Below are 14,206 nucleotides of genomic sequence, written 5' to 3'. Positions count from 1 at the left end.
AGTTATTCTGCTATTGATTCCTTCTAGAGAATTTTTAATTTCATTTACTGTGTTGTTCATCATTGTTTGTTTGCTCTTTAGTTCTTCTAGGTCCTTGTTAAACGTTTCTTGTATTTTCTCCATTCTATTTCCAAGATTTTGGATCATCTTTACAATCATTACTCTGAATTCTTTTTCAGGTAGACTGCCTATTTCCTCTTCATTTGTTTGGTCTGATGGGTTTTTGACTTGCTCCTTCATCTGCTGTGTGTTTCTCTGTCTTCTCATTTTGCTTAAGTTACTGTGTTTGGGGTCTCCTTTTCACAGGCTGCAGGTTCGTAGTTCCCGTTGTTTTTGGTGTCTGGCCCCCAGTGGCTAAGGTTCGTCCAGTCGGTTGTGTAGGCTTCCTGGTGGAGGGGACTAGTGCCTGTTTTAAGGTTTCTGGTGGGCAGGACTGTGTCCGGTGGTGTGTTTTGAGGTGTCTGTGACCTTATTATGATTTTAGGCAGCCTCTCTGCTAATGGGTGGGGTTGTGTTCCTGCCTTGCTATTTGTTTGGCATAGGGTGTCCAGCACTGGAGCTTGCTGGTCATTGAGTGGAGCTGGGTCTTAGCATTGAGATGGAGATCTCTGGGAGAGCTTTCGCCATTTGGTATTATGTGGAGCCGCGAGGTCTCTGGTGGCTGAGACCTGTCCTGAACTCGGCTCTCCCACCTCAGAGGCTCAGGCCTGACACCCGGCTGGAGCTCCAAGACCCTGTCAGCCACACGGCCAGGTACATGGGGAGTTTCTTGCCTTTTGGAAAGTCTGAGGTCTTCTGCCAGCGTTCAGTCGGTGTTCTGTAGGAGTTATTCCACATGTAGATGTATTTCTGATGTATTTGTGGGGAGGAAGCTGATCTCCACGTCTTACTCCTCCACCGTCTTGATGGTCTCCCCCCCCACACACACTTCAGCTTTTTTTTTTGTTTTTTTTTTCTGTTTTTGTTTTTGTTTTTAATATAATTTAATAAGTGGCTCACAAAGTTCCGGAACATTGACCAGGGAGCTGTAGCAAACTAGGGCACCTCACCCCACCCAGAAAAAGCCCACTGTGCAGTGTTTACACCAGGGCACCCTGTTGGAGGGCTTTATACACGTGGGCTCCTTTAAACAAACGCAGGAAGTACAAGTTCAGACCTTCTACGTGGGTACGATACAGCTACAAGACAGCCGGTGTCTGTGTGGCAGTGACGGGTGCACGTGGGCATTGTTTCTGCCGGCAAAGCCCCGGCTGTGGGGAGAGGGTCTCCAGCTCACACTTAAGCTTTAATATATGGTTTAGTTATTCTTCTGGGTCAACTCTATTAAAATGAAGGAATGATAGAATTTTTTAAAGATATATGCTCTTGTTATAGTCAAATATATTTGGTTATATGAACTAGTGATGAACAGAGGTTTACGTAGTAAAAGACCTGTCAGTCCTATCTGAAGAACAGATTAGAATCTTGTGCAGTTAATATGTTTAATGTCTGTCTGTATGTAGCAAGCCATGTAAGGCCCTATGGTGAGATGATCGTTTAGACGCTGAAGATAAGAACATACACATGATGAAAGAGATTGACGGCTCTTTGCCACATCACAACTGATTTACATAATTTTCATCTATACAAATCTCACGACTGCAAGAGTGAAGGCTCTTATGAACTATTTCCATTTCATGGGAGAAGAATCACTTTAAAAATATTTCTTTGCTTTTTGAAAGGAAGGAGGGATTGAGTGTGCCTGTTGATTATGTTGTGATGTCTTTTGCCTCCAAAAATTCAGAGAGGAGGCGTTGGGAACATCTGCAGGCCCATGAGGATCCCAGGAACGCTCATTTCTTTTGAAGAATGCTTAGTCTGTCTTTTCCTGATATCAGAGTCTTGCCTTTAAGTTTCATCGGGCTGAATCTCTTTCTTTACTACACCTTTAAGTATATCTTATGAAAAACGACAGTTCTTAATCTCCCTTTTGAACATGTTTCCTTGCAGCATGGACTGCATTTCTTCTGATTGGTAGCAGTGTGGATTCCCGATTTGCACTTCCCACACATTAAGTTGACAGCTGCATTATTCCAAAACACATTCTTGCAATGATGACTGCCAATATTTTATGATGATATCCTAGGAATTCATTTGCAGCTGGCTACTGATATATGAGAAGTATCTATATTATTTGGTGAGTTAACCAGTTAAGTACATTTGTTGCAAGTGCAAGATGCTAAGAGGATAAATGCCTTACTTATTCTAGTAAAAAATTAGAAACAACCCAAATGTCCATCTGTGGGGGGGATGGTTAATTAAATTATGGTATAGGCATACTATGGAATACTATGAAACCCCCCAAAAGAAAGTAGATCTGAATTTATGGAATGTGTCAGGTTCCCCATTAAACACTTTATATGCATTGTTTTATTTAATTCTCACAACAACTCCAGGAAATTCCCATTTTACAGATGAGGACCCTGAGACTTGTCCAAAGTCACATAATGAGTAAATGGTGCAGCAATAATTAGATTTGAGTTCTGTGGACCCCGAATTCACTTCCTTATCCAGTTACACTCTGCTAGCTCATGCATGTCAAAGCCGTATGTATTGTTGGCTCCCCTCTCATGGAGATTTCATTCGAGATAACATTGGTTTGCGTGAACATGAAGAATAGGAAGAGACTCATGTAATAGAAAAAGCAAACATATCTGAGTGTCAAAACTAAATGACTTCTGAAGGAGGTAAGTTTCCTGTACTTCCCATGATTGAAACACAATTTAAGAGCATACTCCAAGATTCTGGTTATATGTGCAATCCAAGTCAAGGATTTTCGTGTATTTTCCGGGCCATTACTCTGTTTAAAATGCCAAATTCTGAGTAAAGTGAGAAGTCATGCTTTTGCTCAAATGTAGTTATTCATAATGTAAAATGTCAGTTATATGCTTGTTTTTACAACTTTTCATTCTTTTAACATTTACAGATGGACAAAAGCGAAAGAAATCTTTGAGAAAGAAACTGGATTCACTAGGGAAGGAGAAAAACAAAGACAGAGGTAAAGGACAGAATGAACTAAAGCAAATGCATCTCCCGTGGAGCCTAATGGTTAAATTTGGTGGGGTTTTTGAATTGCATTGATTTATGTAGTTCAACTCTATTATGTAAACTGGATTTCTACGATGGAATGTCATTGAAGGCTGTTGGAGTGGCCCTGTACTGAACTGATGAGTTCAACGGGTTTGAGCAAAAATGTGATTTCTGCCAAGTTTATGGTTCCAATTATGATGCTAGCCAATCAGCAATGAATAAAGAAAACCAGGTTGAGCAGCCATGGATAGCGTCTCTAACGCTAACCAGCTGTCTGGCAAATCCAGATAGTTAGGCAGGGCTAGCTGAATGAGAAAGAGTTTGGATCCACCCACCATGACTACTGGAAAGAAACAGTCTCACCCTCGTGGCTACTGAAGATGGGACATTCTCAGCATTGTAATGTTAGATCAGAGCACGCTTATTTTTTTGCCCTGTGTGTTTTGGGAATTGTTGACTCTCTTCATACTGTCCCCTTCTATATCTATTTAGGAAACTGATAGTTTAGCCACTCTTTCAGAGGTATTTGTGGTCATTTTTAACTAATATTCATTGAGCCTGCATAATGGGCACCTGGGCCCCATTAACCCAGTACATCTTTTTGTGGCTTGTTTCTATGGTTTCATATGAAATGACTGCTGGATGGTGTGGTCATATGAACGTATTTCCATTTTATATGACATAGGGAATGAGTGTAGAGTCAGGAAAGCCATTCATCTCACCTTGGAATTCTTTTATCTAATGATGGAATTTCTGCTTGAAAAGTAATGAAAGGCAATGAAACTGAAGGTATAAAAATAAATGCATTGTGATAGGTATTAGACGAGACCGAGACACACCGTTGATCCGAGACGCTACACCCATATCTTGAACTGTGCCTAAAGGGTCATGACATCTGGTTCTTGGACTAAAAAGAGATTAAAGAATTCTAAAGAATGGAAAGTCAATGTTTTACTTCCCTTAGAGCATGATTTCTCAACCTTGGGACTACTGACATTTTAGACTGGATAATTATTTTTTGTGGAGGCTGTCCTGTACATTGTCTGAGATGTTTAATAGCATCTCTGGTCTCTACCGCTAGATGCCAGTAGCACCGCCCCCAACCACAATATCTCCAGACGTTTCAAATGTTGACCTCAAACTGAAGAAAAGGACATGAAAATGTCAGTGATCGCTACCCCTGACGACATAGCGGAATAATTTTTGAAACCTTTAAAAACGCCAGTGCCCAGACCCCCACCGCAGAAAATCTGATCCCGTTGGTCTGGAGGGGTACTGAGCACGAGTAATGTTATGAACTACTAATGTGCACCTTCTAAGATGAGAACTCTGGTCCATACTAGCCAGTATACTCCCCAGGGCACCTTCTACCACAGGACAATCTACTGCTGGCATAACGAACACAAAAGACATTAACTCTTGTCCAGCTACCTATCATTGTCTGATAAATTGTATTGTCTTTAAATGGTTCATGTGTTCTCACCCTTATTTTTTAAAGGAACATTAGTAGCCAGCGTAGCTTTATTAAACTAGAGTTTTTACTCATTCTGTTCCTGCCATGGACCATCTTTATCTCCTGAGATTAGAGAATTCGTGAGAATTCTCATTGTTTCTAGAGTTATTAAAGGGATCGTTCAGACTGATATTAGTAATCTGTTATCTTTAAAGTTGTTTATTCTAGGATGAAGATAACGGTACTAGGATCTGAACAGTCAGGATGTAGACTTGAGGTGATTCTTCAGAAGTGCCCATTGCGGCTAGACTAAACACAGTGAACATTTTTTGCAAGTGTTTGAATTCCCTCAACAGAGGGAGATGTATGTGTGCTTGCTTATATAAGAAAACAGCAGGAAGTAAGGGTAGGGCAGGAAGGGCCAGGGGAAGTAATCAACCACTATGCACTGGACTATTATACATTTTTTAGACCAAATCATATCTATATATTATATAGGCTCAGTGAAAACTTGGCAGTGTTCTATAAGGTTGCGGGGGTGCTGGCTGGGAAAAGGAAGGCGGGTCCTGGTGGTTCCAAAGAAAAAACACATCACCCATCCAACTAAGGAGAAAAATATCAGGATTTATGGCAAAAGAGGTTTTTTTTAAAATATAGCTTTGATAGTGAAAAAGATGATGTCCTAGGCTTAAGTGAAGCTTAATTACATGGCATCTTTTCTGAACATCAAGTCCTGTGTGTGTCCACACATCCATTACATGGATGTCTTGGGAACCGGGGTGTGATGAGGCAGTGTGCAGGCCTCGCATAGTTGTGATCAGTTCACATTGTTTTCTTCCATTTGAATATTAGCATTGGGGTTCATAACAGCTGCACATGTGAAAAATGACAATCATTTGAATCCAAGAGTAAAAGAAGGAAAACAGGAAATTCTAGATGACTTCTTGGGTTAGGTCATCTAAAAATAAATAGGAGCAGCTTTTTAGAATCGAATTGCCCTCCCAATAAAGCGATTCATTAAACGTTTGAAATGCTGCTATATTAATTGATTCAATCAGAATGAATCATGTCCTGTGTTTTATTTAATTGCATTAACATAATATACAGCAGATCATGTGACACTTGTGTGTCTCTCCTGCCACTTAAGCAGTGCCCATATGACTTTTGATTTCCATACAGAAAGTAATTCAGGATTGATGCTGGTTCAGAAAACATATTTTCATACAGAATATTTCCAGGTTCTTCATTTCTCTTAGTTAAATTACTTGGCCTCCAAAAAGTATTTTTTAAACTTTCAGAACTTCAGAAAATTTCTTTCTTGTGTCAGAAAGGATCACTCTTGGGGAAAGGTTTTAAAATGGCTACTTTGTGCCAATTATTGTGGTTCCTAATCAGAGCACGAGGGAAATAGGTTTTACTGTGGCCTAAGTCTGAGAGCTAGGTCCCCTCCCTACAGGATATTTTCAGATGGTGAAATGTTTATCAACGTAAACTCTGGTGATAGCTCAGGTCTAGCACCTTTCTTTGTGCTGAAATTATATCATGCCACGTTTTACTGTTCCTCACTGTCTAAATGGGTTAATATGTGTGAGTTGTGAAGTAGCACTACGTAGGAATAGTTGGTACAACTTTATTCTGTGTCATGTTAAATAACAGTAGAAACATCAATTATCAGTTATCACTCTTCAGAAATTCTCAAAGAAAATGTATTGAGTGCTGTTACTGGAGATGAGAGAAACAGGGGGAGTGTGGTTCCAGGGCAGAGTAGGAGGGGCCACCTCGCACAGGACGGGCTGGGCCGCAGCACAACTTCTGGTCTGCATGCTAAGAACACTGAGACGCCATCACAGTGAATTAAGGATGGGGTGGCTTAATGGTGTCTTTAAATGGATTGCCACACTGCAGTGTAAAACATGAACTTGGGGTCGGGGGGCGAGACCACGGTGGAGGAAGGAAGCCTGATCCCTGGTGCCAGATCACTTCTGGTGAGGATAGGTCTAGGACGGGACTGAGGGAGTTGGTGAAAAAGGTAGCTTGCAGGAAAAAGTAAGAGGCGAGGAGAAAGTCAAGGAGATGTGAGGACAGAGAATCCGATGGGTCATCTGGGCAGACATCCACGTCACCCGAGGTGATGGTAGATGGGGGTTCTGACGGTGATGATAGAAGATAGCAGTGAGCAGGGGAGGAGGGGAAGCTTGCAGCAGCACCAGGTTTCTGCCACACAGCAGGACGGGGAGGATCTGGAAGCTGAAGCAGGGGGCTGAGCGACCAGCACACCACCTCCTGGCCCTGACGGTCATGGGGAGGGAGCGGAGACGGTCTCTACCAGTGAGGACAGCAGGGGATGCAGTCTCCTTAGTAAACACACACTATAGATTAGAACATGATACACACAGTCCCTGGGCCCAGAACACTGAGTCTTGGGTAATATTTTTATGGTTTTAAAAACCCATTATCAAGTTTATTAGCTGCTATCAACACAGAGTCTGTAGGTTCCCTTCTCCTCCCCAGCAGAAGATCTTTGAACCCACAGATAAGCATGTGTGCCCAACACTTTATTTACACAGAAAGGAGGCTTTTGCTCAACAGGCTTGGGCTGAGTCCTCAATTTCACAATACCCGTATTTTGAGAAGCAATCACATTCAAGGAACCCTGACTAGAATTTTCCAGGGACTAGACACTGTGACACAAGTTTAGAGCATAGAGAGATCTGTCTCCTTTCTGAAGCTTGTGAGAGAGTTCTCTGGAGAAAGCAATGAGAAACTAAAGAGACTAGATCAAAACACTACCACTGAAAGAATAAATAAACTCAGCCAGGAAAGAAAGCCTATTAGAGAAAAGCAGAAATAAGAAAAGAGAAATAAAAGAGTCATTTGGGGAGGATGACTTCATGTATTCCATCTGTTTAATTTCTATTCAGTTATTCCAATTTACAAGTAGAGCGGCAGACTTGGAGATATTAAAAATGACAGATACCAAAGGAAACCATCTTGCTTCTTTTTTCCAAGGATATTAGAGATCTCTAGCTGAGTCTGGTTGGTTTCCTTTACGTGGAACAAATGTCTAGGAGAGGAATCAATAGTCCTCATGTCACATTAAATCCCTGCTATGAGCATGCCTACTTGAGCAGACACAGGTCACTTGATACATTTATCAATGTCCTTTCTGCTATCGTTACCCACCAACGGCTTTTATATATGCCGAGTAGCTATCAGCCTTGCCATACGCCTGTTCCTAGATTTGCCCCAAGCTTTTTGAAGGAAGGCTATTCGATTATTCCCATAGACAAGAGAGCACCGATTTACACAATAAATCCTGAGGTGTCCCCTTTGGTTTCTAATTTTGCTAGTAGTGGAAATGACCTTTTATCAGTAGTGAGTATGGGATCTTGCTACACTGTCCACATGGATCCCTCAAAACAAATGCCTGAATTGTTTTTTGCCTTAATGTATGCCGACTAGTTAACAAACCTAGAGAGGATGATAAGCATCCTCTGAAAAATCCCGAAATGCTGAAGTTTTGATTTTTCACTTCAAAATGAATTGCATGTTTTGATAGAACAAGAGGTTCAGGCTTTTCAAGTGCCATTTCTGCTTTTAATGCAGACTGGACTATTAGCCCAGGGATGTTCAAAATGCTGCCGTGGACCAAAGAGGAAAACCTTTTAGAGCCGCTTTCCACCTGATTTAATGTTAGCTTTTTCAACCTTAGAATTGTTTTCCCTTGCTCATTCTGGTTTTATTCATAAGGGTTAGAAAAACAAGGGAGAGGCTAGACTCCAGCTTTCTGCTGCTAGGACATGTAATTTGGAGTCTCAAAGAAATAATGCATTTCATATAATTATTAATGCTTTTCAGCATGAATTTAAAATATTACCAATAAAATGCCTGGCCCTAAGGATCAGCGTGCTTACAATGTACGTGTATACAAGTGGATTTACTATAGAGATCCAGAATGCAATTGTGTATACATCTCCAAATAAAGCCGTAGATTTCTGCATTATGCTCCTTCCCCAAAATTGTCCTTACTGGAGGATTGAATACATTATATTCTGGGCCCTTCACCTGATATTTAGTGGTGAGAATCCACTTCTGCCTGTGGCCAGGAGAATGGCTTGAGTATAGATCATGAGCGTGACAGCCCTAACCCAGCAACTGGAGGCAGCATGTGGGAACAAAGAACACAAAGAAAAAAAGAACACACTTATTCCCAAGCTGCTCCTCTGTCTCTTGAGTTGTCATTTCACATGTCGGAACCTCTTTGACTGAGAACCTCAGAGTGTAGCCGCTTACCTGAATTTCAGTAATTTTTGGCATCTCTCTCTTACACACACGATGGACACAATTACAATTATTTACGTATCTGATTCTCCACTCCGCACCTCACCCCACACTCTGAACCCTTCAAGAGCGAGGACTGGACCTTCTGTAGGCTTTGTACTCCCCACTGCATACCTTGACACGGCACATAGTAGGTGTTAGTAAGTGACAGTTGAATGAATGTATACACACGGTCTTCTCGGGCCTTGTAAGCTTCGGGGGCTCTTGAGACGTCAATCAAAGACATATTCTGTAAAACCGTTTACTCATGAGGATGAAGTATTATGTTCATCCTATCAAAAAATGTCACCTTTCTCTCTAAAGTTATTTCCTTTAAACATACTTGAGATACGTCGAGAAAAACTCGAGGCTTAGATTTTTAAAACCCACGCTCTTTAATATACACGAGCTTTCTTTCTTGAGAAAGAAACTTCAGCCACTCTGACAAACTCGAAAGTCATCTCCATGTATTGACGGATGAATCGGTTCTTCAGGAAACAGTCGTTTGAATTTGTCTGCCCTTTGACCTGCAACATGCCTGAGAGTCTTCCCTGGTGCAGTCTTTCTCTGAAAGTGAATGTTTGTTTCTTGATTCCAGAGTTCATCCCACAGGCGTTTGGAATGCCCTTATCCCAAGTCATCGCTAACGACCGGGCCTATAAACTCAAGCAGGACTCGCAGAGGGGCGAGCAGAGCGATGCATCCGATTTTGTGGCTTCCCTCCTCCCATTTGGAAATAAAAGACAAAACAAAGAACTCTCAAGCAGTAACTCATCTCTCAGCTCCACCTCGGAAACACCAAATGAGTCAACGTCCCCCAGCACCCCGGAGCCGGCTCCTCGGGCCAGGAGGAGGGTGAGTCGACCTCTGTTTGACCTCTGACCCCGATGTCAGGACAACGGAAGAGTTCTAAGGTTCTTCTCTGAGTCTGGGCTCATGTGAAAACTGGAAATGCAGTTTGTGTCCAGGAATCTGTCAACAACCCCATTCAGGGAGAACTTGCACTGGCCCCGAGGCACCTGACACACCCCTCACAGCCTTTCCCTGACCCCTTTCAAAGATATTGGGTGCCTCTCCTTGCTTAGCCGTGATATCCAGAACATTCTACAACATCACCACTGATCCTACTCTAGTGTAACCTTCTGTTGTGTTACCAGAATTTCCCATGAGACTTTGAGGCTTGAGGGCAGGGCCAGGTGTTTTTGTTTCTCTCTTCATCTCATCCAAGAACTATGCCTGGCCGAGTGAATTTGCTGCTGGTCTTCATAAGCAATGAGATTTTTTTTTACCAACGGAACATGGTTTTTTTTCTCAAACCTAACTGTAGAAACACACACACACACACATATGTCCTCTTTCAAATCAACACTGTAATAATATGGTACCATTTATTAAGTGAGTACTATGTTCCAGGCACTGTGCTATTATTTGGCATTTCAAATTTCACCTTTCAATCCAGGAAAGCTGAGTTTCCAGGCAAATTGGTTGGTGATTCGCTGAGTCAGGTGATAAGCATCTCTGAAACTTCCTAGGTCACCGGGAGATCTCTCCTTTGCCTTTCACCTGAAGGCCCAAATCTTTGCCACCTCCAGCCATTGACTACTGCCCTACTTAAAACCTGAGGCACTTCCCAGTTAAAATCCGCAGTTCTCAATCAGCCTCCAACATTTAGAACCTCTCCAAGACTCAGGGGCACCTGAGCCACCCACCACTGTTTTCAGGGATTCACTGTGTGTTTAAAGCTGAAGAAATGACAACATTATGGAATATTTGAATTCGCATGACAGAACTGTTCTTCCAATCCTGGCATAGTCTCTCAGACTGTTTATATAAGCCTATATGGCAGCGACACCAAAATGCCACATATGAGCTTTCTGAGAATCTAGAGCGCAGGCAATGGGTCTCCCAAATGCCCTGCCCTCTGGCCAGGCCTTGCTAGCAGCCAACTTCTTCCTCTATGCTTCGTCAAAGGGTGGGTGGCCATACAGGCATGAGTGGTGCCCTGCACCCTTACCCTCAGCCTTTACCATTCCTAGCGTGCCAGCCCTCCTTCCACCTGTCATTACCTCATCTCTTGGCTGGGGGCTTTGTCGGACGGCCAGAGGCACCCACCCATAGAGATGACAGGCTGCAAGCAGCAAGGCGTTAATGTCACCTCCCTACCCCTACCAGAAGTTGTCTTTAATCAATGACTCTTGAGACTCGTGGTTTAAATACCCCAACTCCCTTACTCCTTAGCAGGAATAGCTCTGAGCTGCATGATCTACAGGGTCTCCCAGGTCCCCAGGGCAATTGGGCTCCAGCGGCCCACAGGCTTGTCACAGGCTTGGTAACGCTCCCTTCATCAGCTGCCTTCACTTCCCTTTCTCATTTCCCTACTTCCCTACAGCTGTCTCCTGGGACTCTTCCGCTAATAAACTTCATTGTGTCACGTCTTGGGGGAAACTAAACTAAGACTGTTTATGGAATCCTCCTATTTTAAAATCTACTTTCGAGAGTTGAATTATTTTTTTTTTTCACAAGAGTTCTCTGACTTTACCTCATTCGTCAAGTATGTGATTTTTTTCTTGTTTCAAGGAATGAAGTGGTTGGGTCAAAATATTTTAATTGTATGTTTGCCATCTCTTGTCTTCCATTTGGAAGAAGTTGTCTATTGTTGAAATTGTAACTGTCATTACCTTACCCTGTGTTGCGGAGGTTTCCTAACCTTTTTTCCTTTTAAAATACAAACCACACAATTAAACAGTATTATTTCGAGTGTGGTAAATAGTCGTGGGCAAAAGGATTTATTGGATGGCATTGGGGGAAGCAGTTTTTATTTTCTCCATCTGCACTCTGTGTTCATGTCTGTGTATAATTTGCAGGGTGCAATGTCAGTGGATTCTATCACCGATCTTGATGACAATCAGTCTCGACTGCTAGAAGCGCTACAACTCTCCTTGCCTGCCGAGGCTCAAAATAAAAAAGAAAAAGCCAGAGATAAGAAACTCAGTCTGAATCCCATTTACAGACAGGTCCCCAGGCTGGTGGACAGCTGCTGTCAACATCTAGAAAAACATGGTAAGCAGACTTGTTTGTCAGCAGTCAAGTGCTAAAGACTTTCGTGTATTCAGGCATCATTCATTCAAGCACCCGATTTCAATTCTGTGTTCATTTGATCAGGCTCTAGGCCGAAATTTCCTTCGCAAAGAAAATTTACAAATATGAGCGTTTGCTTAACCCCAGTAGGGCTGAACAAGGTTTGGGGTGGCGGGAACCAACCTGATGGTATTCAGACTCCCCAGCCCTAAAGAGTCCTCAGAAGTGACCCTGGAGATCAAGGAACTGAGGGGAGGGCAAGGTCTGTTGGGCTGGGACTATCCTCAGGACCCCCTTCAAACAAAGCAGAGCCACTTTTATCTTTTTTTATACATTGAGGTTACACAAGGCTTCCTTTAAAAAATAATAGTCCAGCTTCTTACAGAAAAAAAAAAAGATTAGAAAACCATTCCTTAAGTGAATAGAAAATACATAGTTTTGGACGATAGGTTTCTATATTGCTCTTTGCATTTTTGTGGAAAGCTGTCCACTTAAAATTTCTTCATAGTGACCCTTTTGGAAACTCAGTTCCACCTAATATGCTGACTTTAAAACAATGTACAGTTCTTTAAAATTTTTGCTGAACTTTAGACTTTTGGCTCATCAAACAGCCATGTCTACGATCTGAATTTGTTTGCTATAATGTTAGCGTGCATTTTATGGACATGAGAAGAATTTATAGTTGCTTCTTTTTTCCAGTTTTATTGAGAAATAATTGACATACATCACTGTAATTGCTTTCTTACTATAAAAATAATATGCACATCATAACAGAGAAAAAAAAGAAACAGAAAAGCAAATTCTGAGGCTATCATTTAGACATAACTACTCTTAATAGTCTCATCTATTTCTTTCTAATAAAAGTGAGACTTTATAAAAATTACTAGGATATGTCCAGGTCTCTTAATCAATTCATTATATATGGAAATCACTAGATAACATATGGGTGACCTCATATAATTAATGTGTATTGAAACTTTGTTTATACAAAATTTTAATATGTATGTGTATGAGTGTACATTCTTATCTGTCTCTTCTCCTTGGAAAGTAAACTGAACATCAGTAAAAATACCTTAGACATTTTGAATTCCCAATACTTAGTATCATGATAACACAATGCAAATGTTTCAATCAGTATTACTTGAACAGAATTATTTTTCAAAATAGCTTAGCAACTAAAGAGTTCTTTAGTTGCTTTTAGCACCTAAAGAATTTACATGAATATTTAAATTCAGCCTAAACTTTACTACGAGGTAGAAAAAGCGACTCATACTTTTATAATTATAATTTTTCCCTATAAAGAATGTAGAGAGTGAACTGTAGCACTATAAAGAATTCTAAACGAGAAAATTCTTCTCTAACCATGCAAAAATGCAGTGCCAGGTTGAGTAACTGCTTTTGTGAAAGAAAACTTGGCATGTCTTTGTATCTTCTTTTTGAAAATAAATTTTCATGAATTATAATTTATAAAATAGCATTTTCCTTTAAGATTACTAAAAAACAGGGAAGTTCACTTTTCTGGGGGAGTGCAGGGGAAATAGTTACAATGCAGTTTAGGGCCTAAAGGAATGAAGATAACCTACATGATCTTTCAAGGCCCTGATTCTGTTCCGAGTTTCCATGATGTTTAGACCAAATGGCTCTGGAAAACTAAGAGATAGGTTCAAATTCAAACAGATAGTAATCTTGGTCACTTTAAACCAATGAAAAAAGAGCAAATTTCAAAAACAATTCTTTTGTAAGACTTCATTTGCCAGTGTTTGAAACGGGTAGCAGAGAGTTTGATTCACTTTAGCTTTATGGACATTTGTCGAAGACCTTTTCATTCTCTCCCAAATTGGTCTTGGACACACACACACAAAAACAAAACAAAACAAAACAGAGAGAGAGAAACAAACAAAAAAAACTGGTCTTGGACAGTTATCTTGACTCCATCTATATATTCGTGTACACCACCCTTCCTCACTTTTACTTCACCCAAATGCTTTCTCCACTATTAGGCCAAAATTCCTTAAGCATCTTTAATTTCCCCGAAGCACACATTTCAAACAAAAACAACAACAACAACAAAAAAAACCAGACAATATAGCAAAGAGTCAAACTCTCTTCTACTTAAAGGATTTAGGCTGATCTTAGGGTGGGGCCCCCTGCTTATTATGCCTGCCCTCATTACTTGAATTCCCTAAGCCTGAGCTTCAGGTGCCCTGGTTCTAGTTTCCATTTCAGCTTCTGACAAAAAGGAGAGAAAGGTGATCATATCCATTTCTGGCACAGGGTAGAGCAAAG

The 14,206-nt window shown here is 41.2% G+C and overlaps 1 protein-coding gene across 4 annotated transcripts in view; it reads left to right on the top strand.

The window, feature by feature from the left end:
* Window positions 1-14,206, top strand: part of ARHGAP6 (Rho GTPase activating protein 6) — a 491,723-nt gene that overhangs the window by 432,738 nt on the left and 44,779 nt on the right. For all 4 annotated transcript variants that reach the window (XM_007129261.4, XM_028492520.2, XM_028492519.2 and 1 more), the window contains exons 3-5: window positions 2,966-3,037; window positions 9,441-9,697; window positions 11,707-11,902. In XM_007129261.4, coding sequence (XP_007129323.1) covers window positions 2,966-3,037; window positions 9,441-9,697; window positions 11,707-11,902 — 525 coding nt within the window. The remainder of the gene's footprint in view (window positions 1-2,965; window positions 3,038-9,440; window positions 9,698-11,706; window positions 11,903-14,206) is intronic.

Source organism: Physeter macrocephalus, chromosome 7 (assembly GCF_002837175.3).
Source record: "Physeter macrocephalus isolate SW-GA chromosome 7, ASM283717v5, whole genome shotgun sequence".
NCBI lineage: Eukaryota > Metazoa > Chordata > Mammalia > Artiodactyla > Physeteridae > Physeter > Physeter macrocephalus.
Note: the sequence above shows the minus strand (reverse complement) of the source record. Positions and strands in the feature narration are given on the sequence as shown.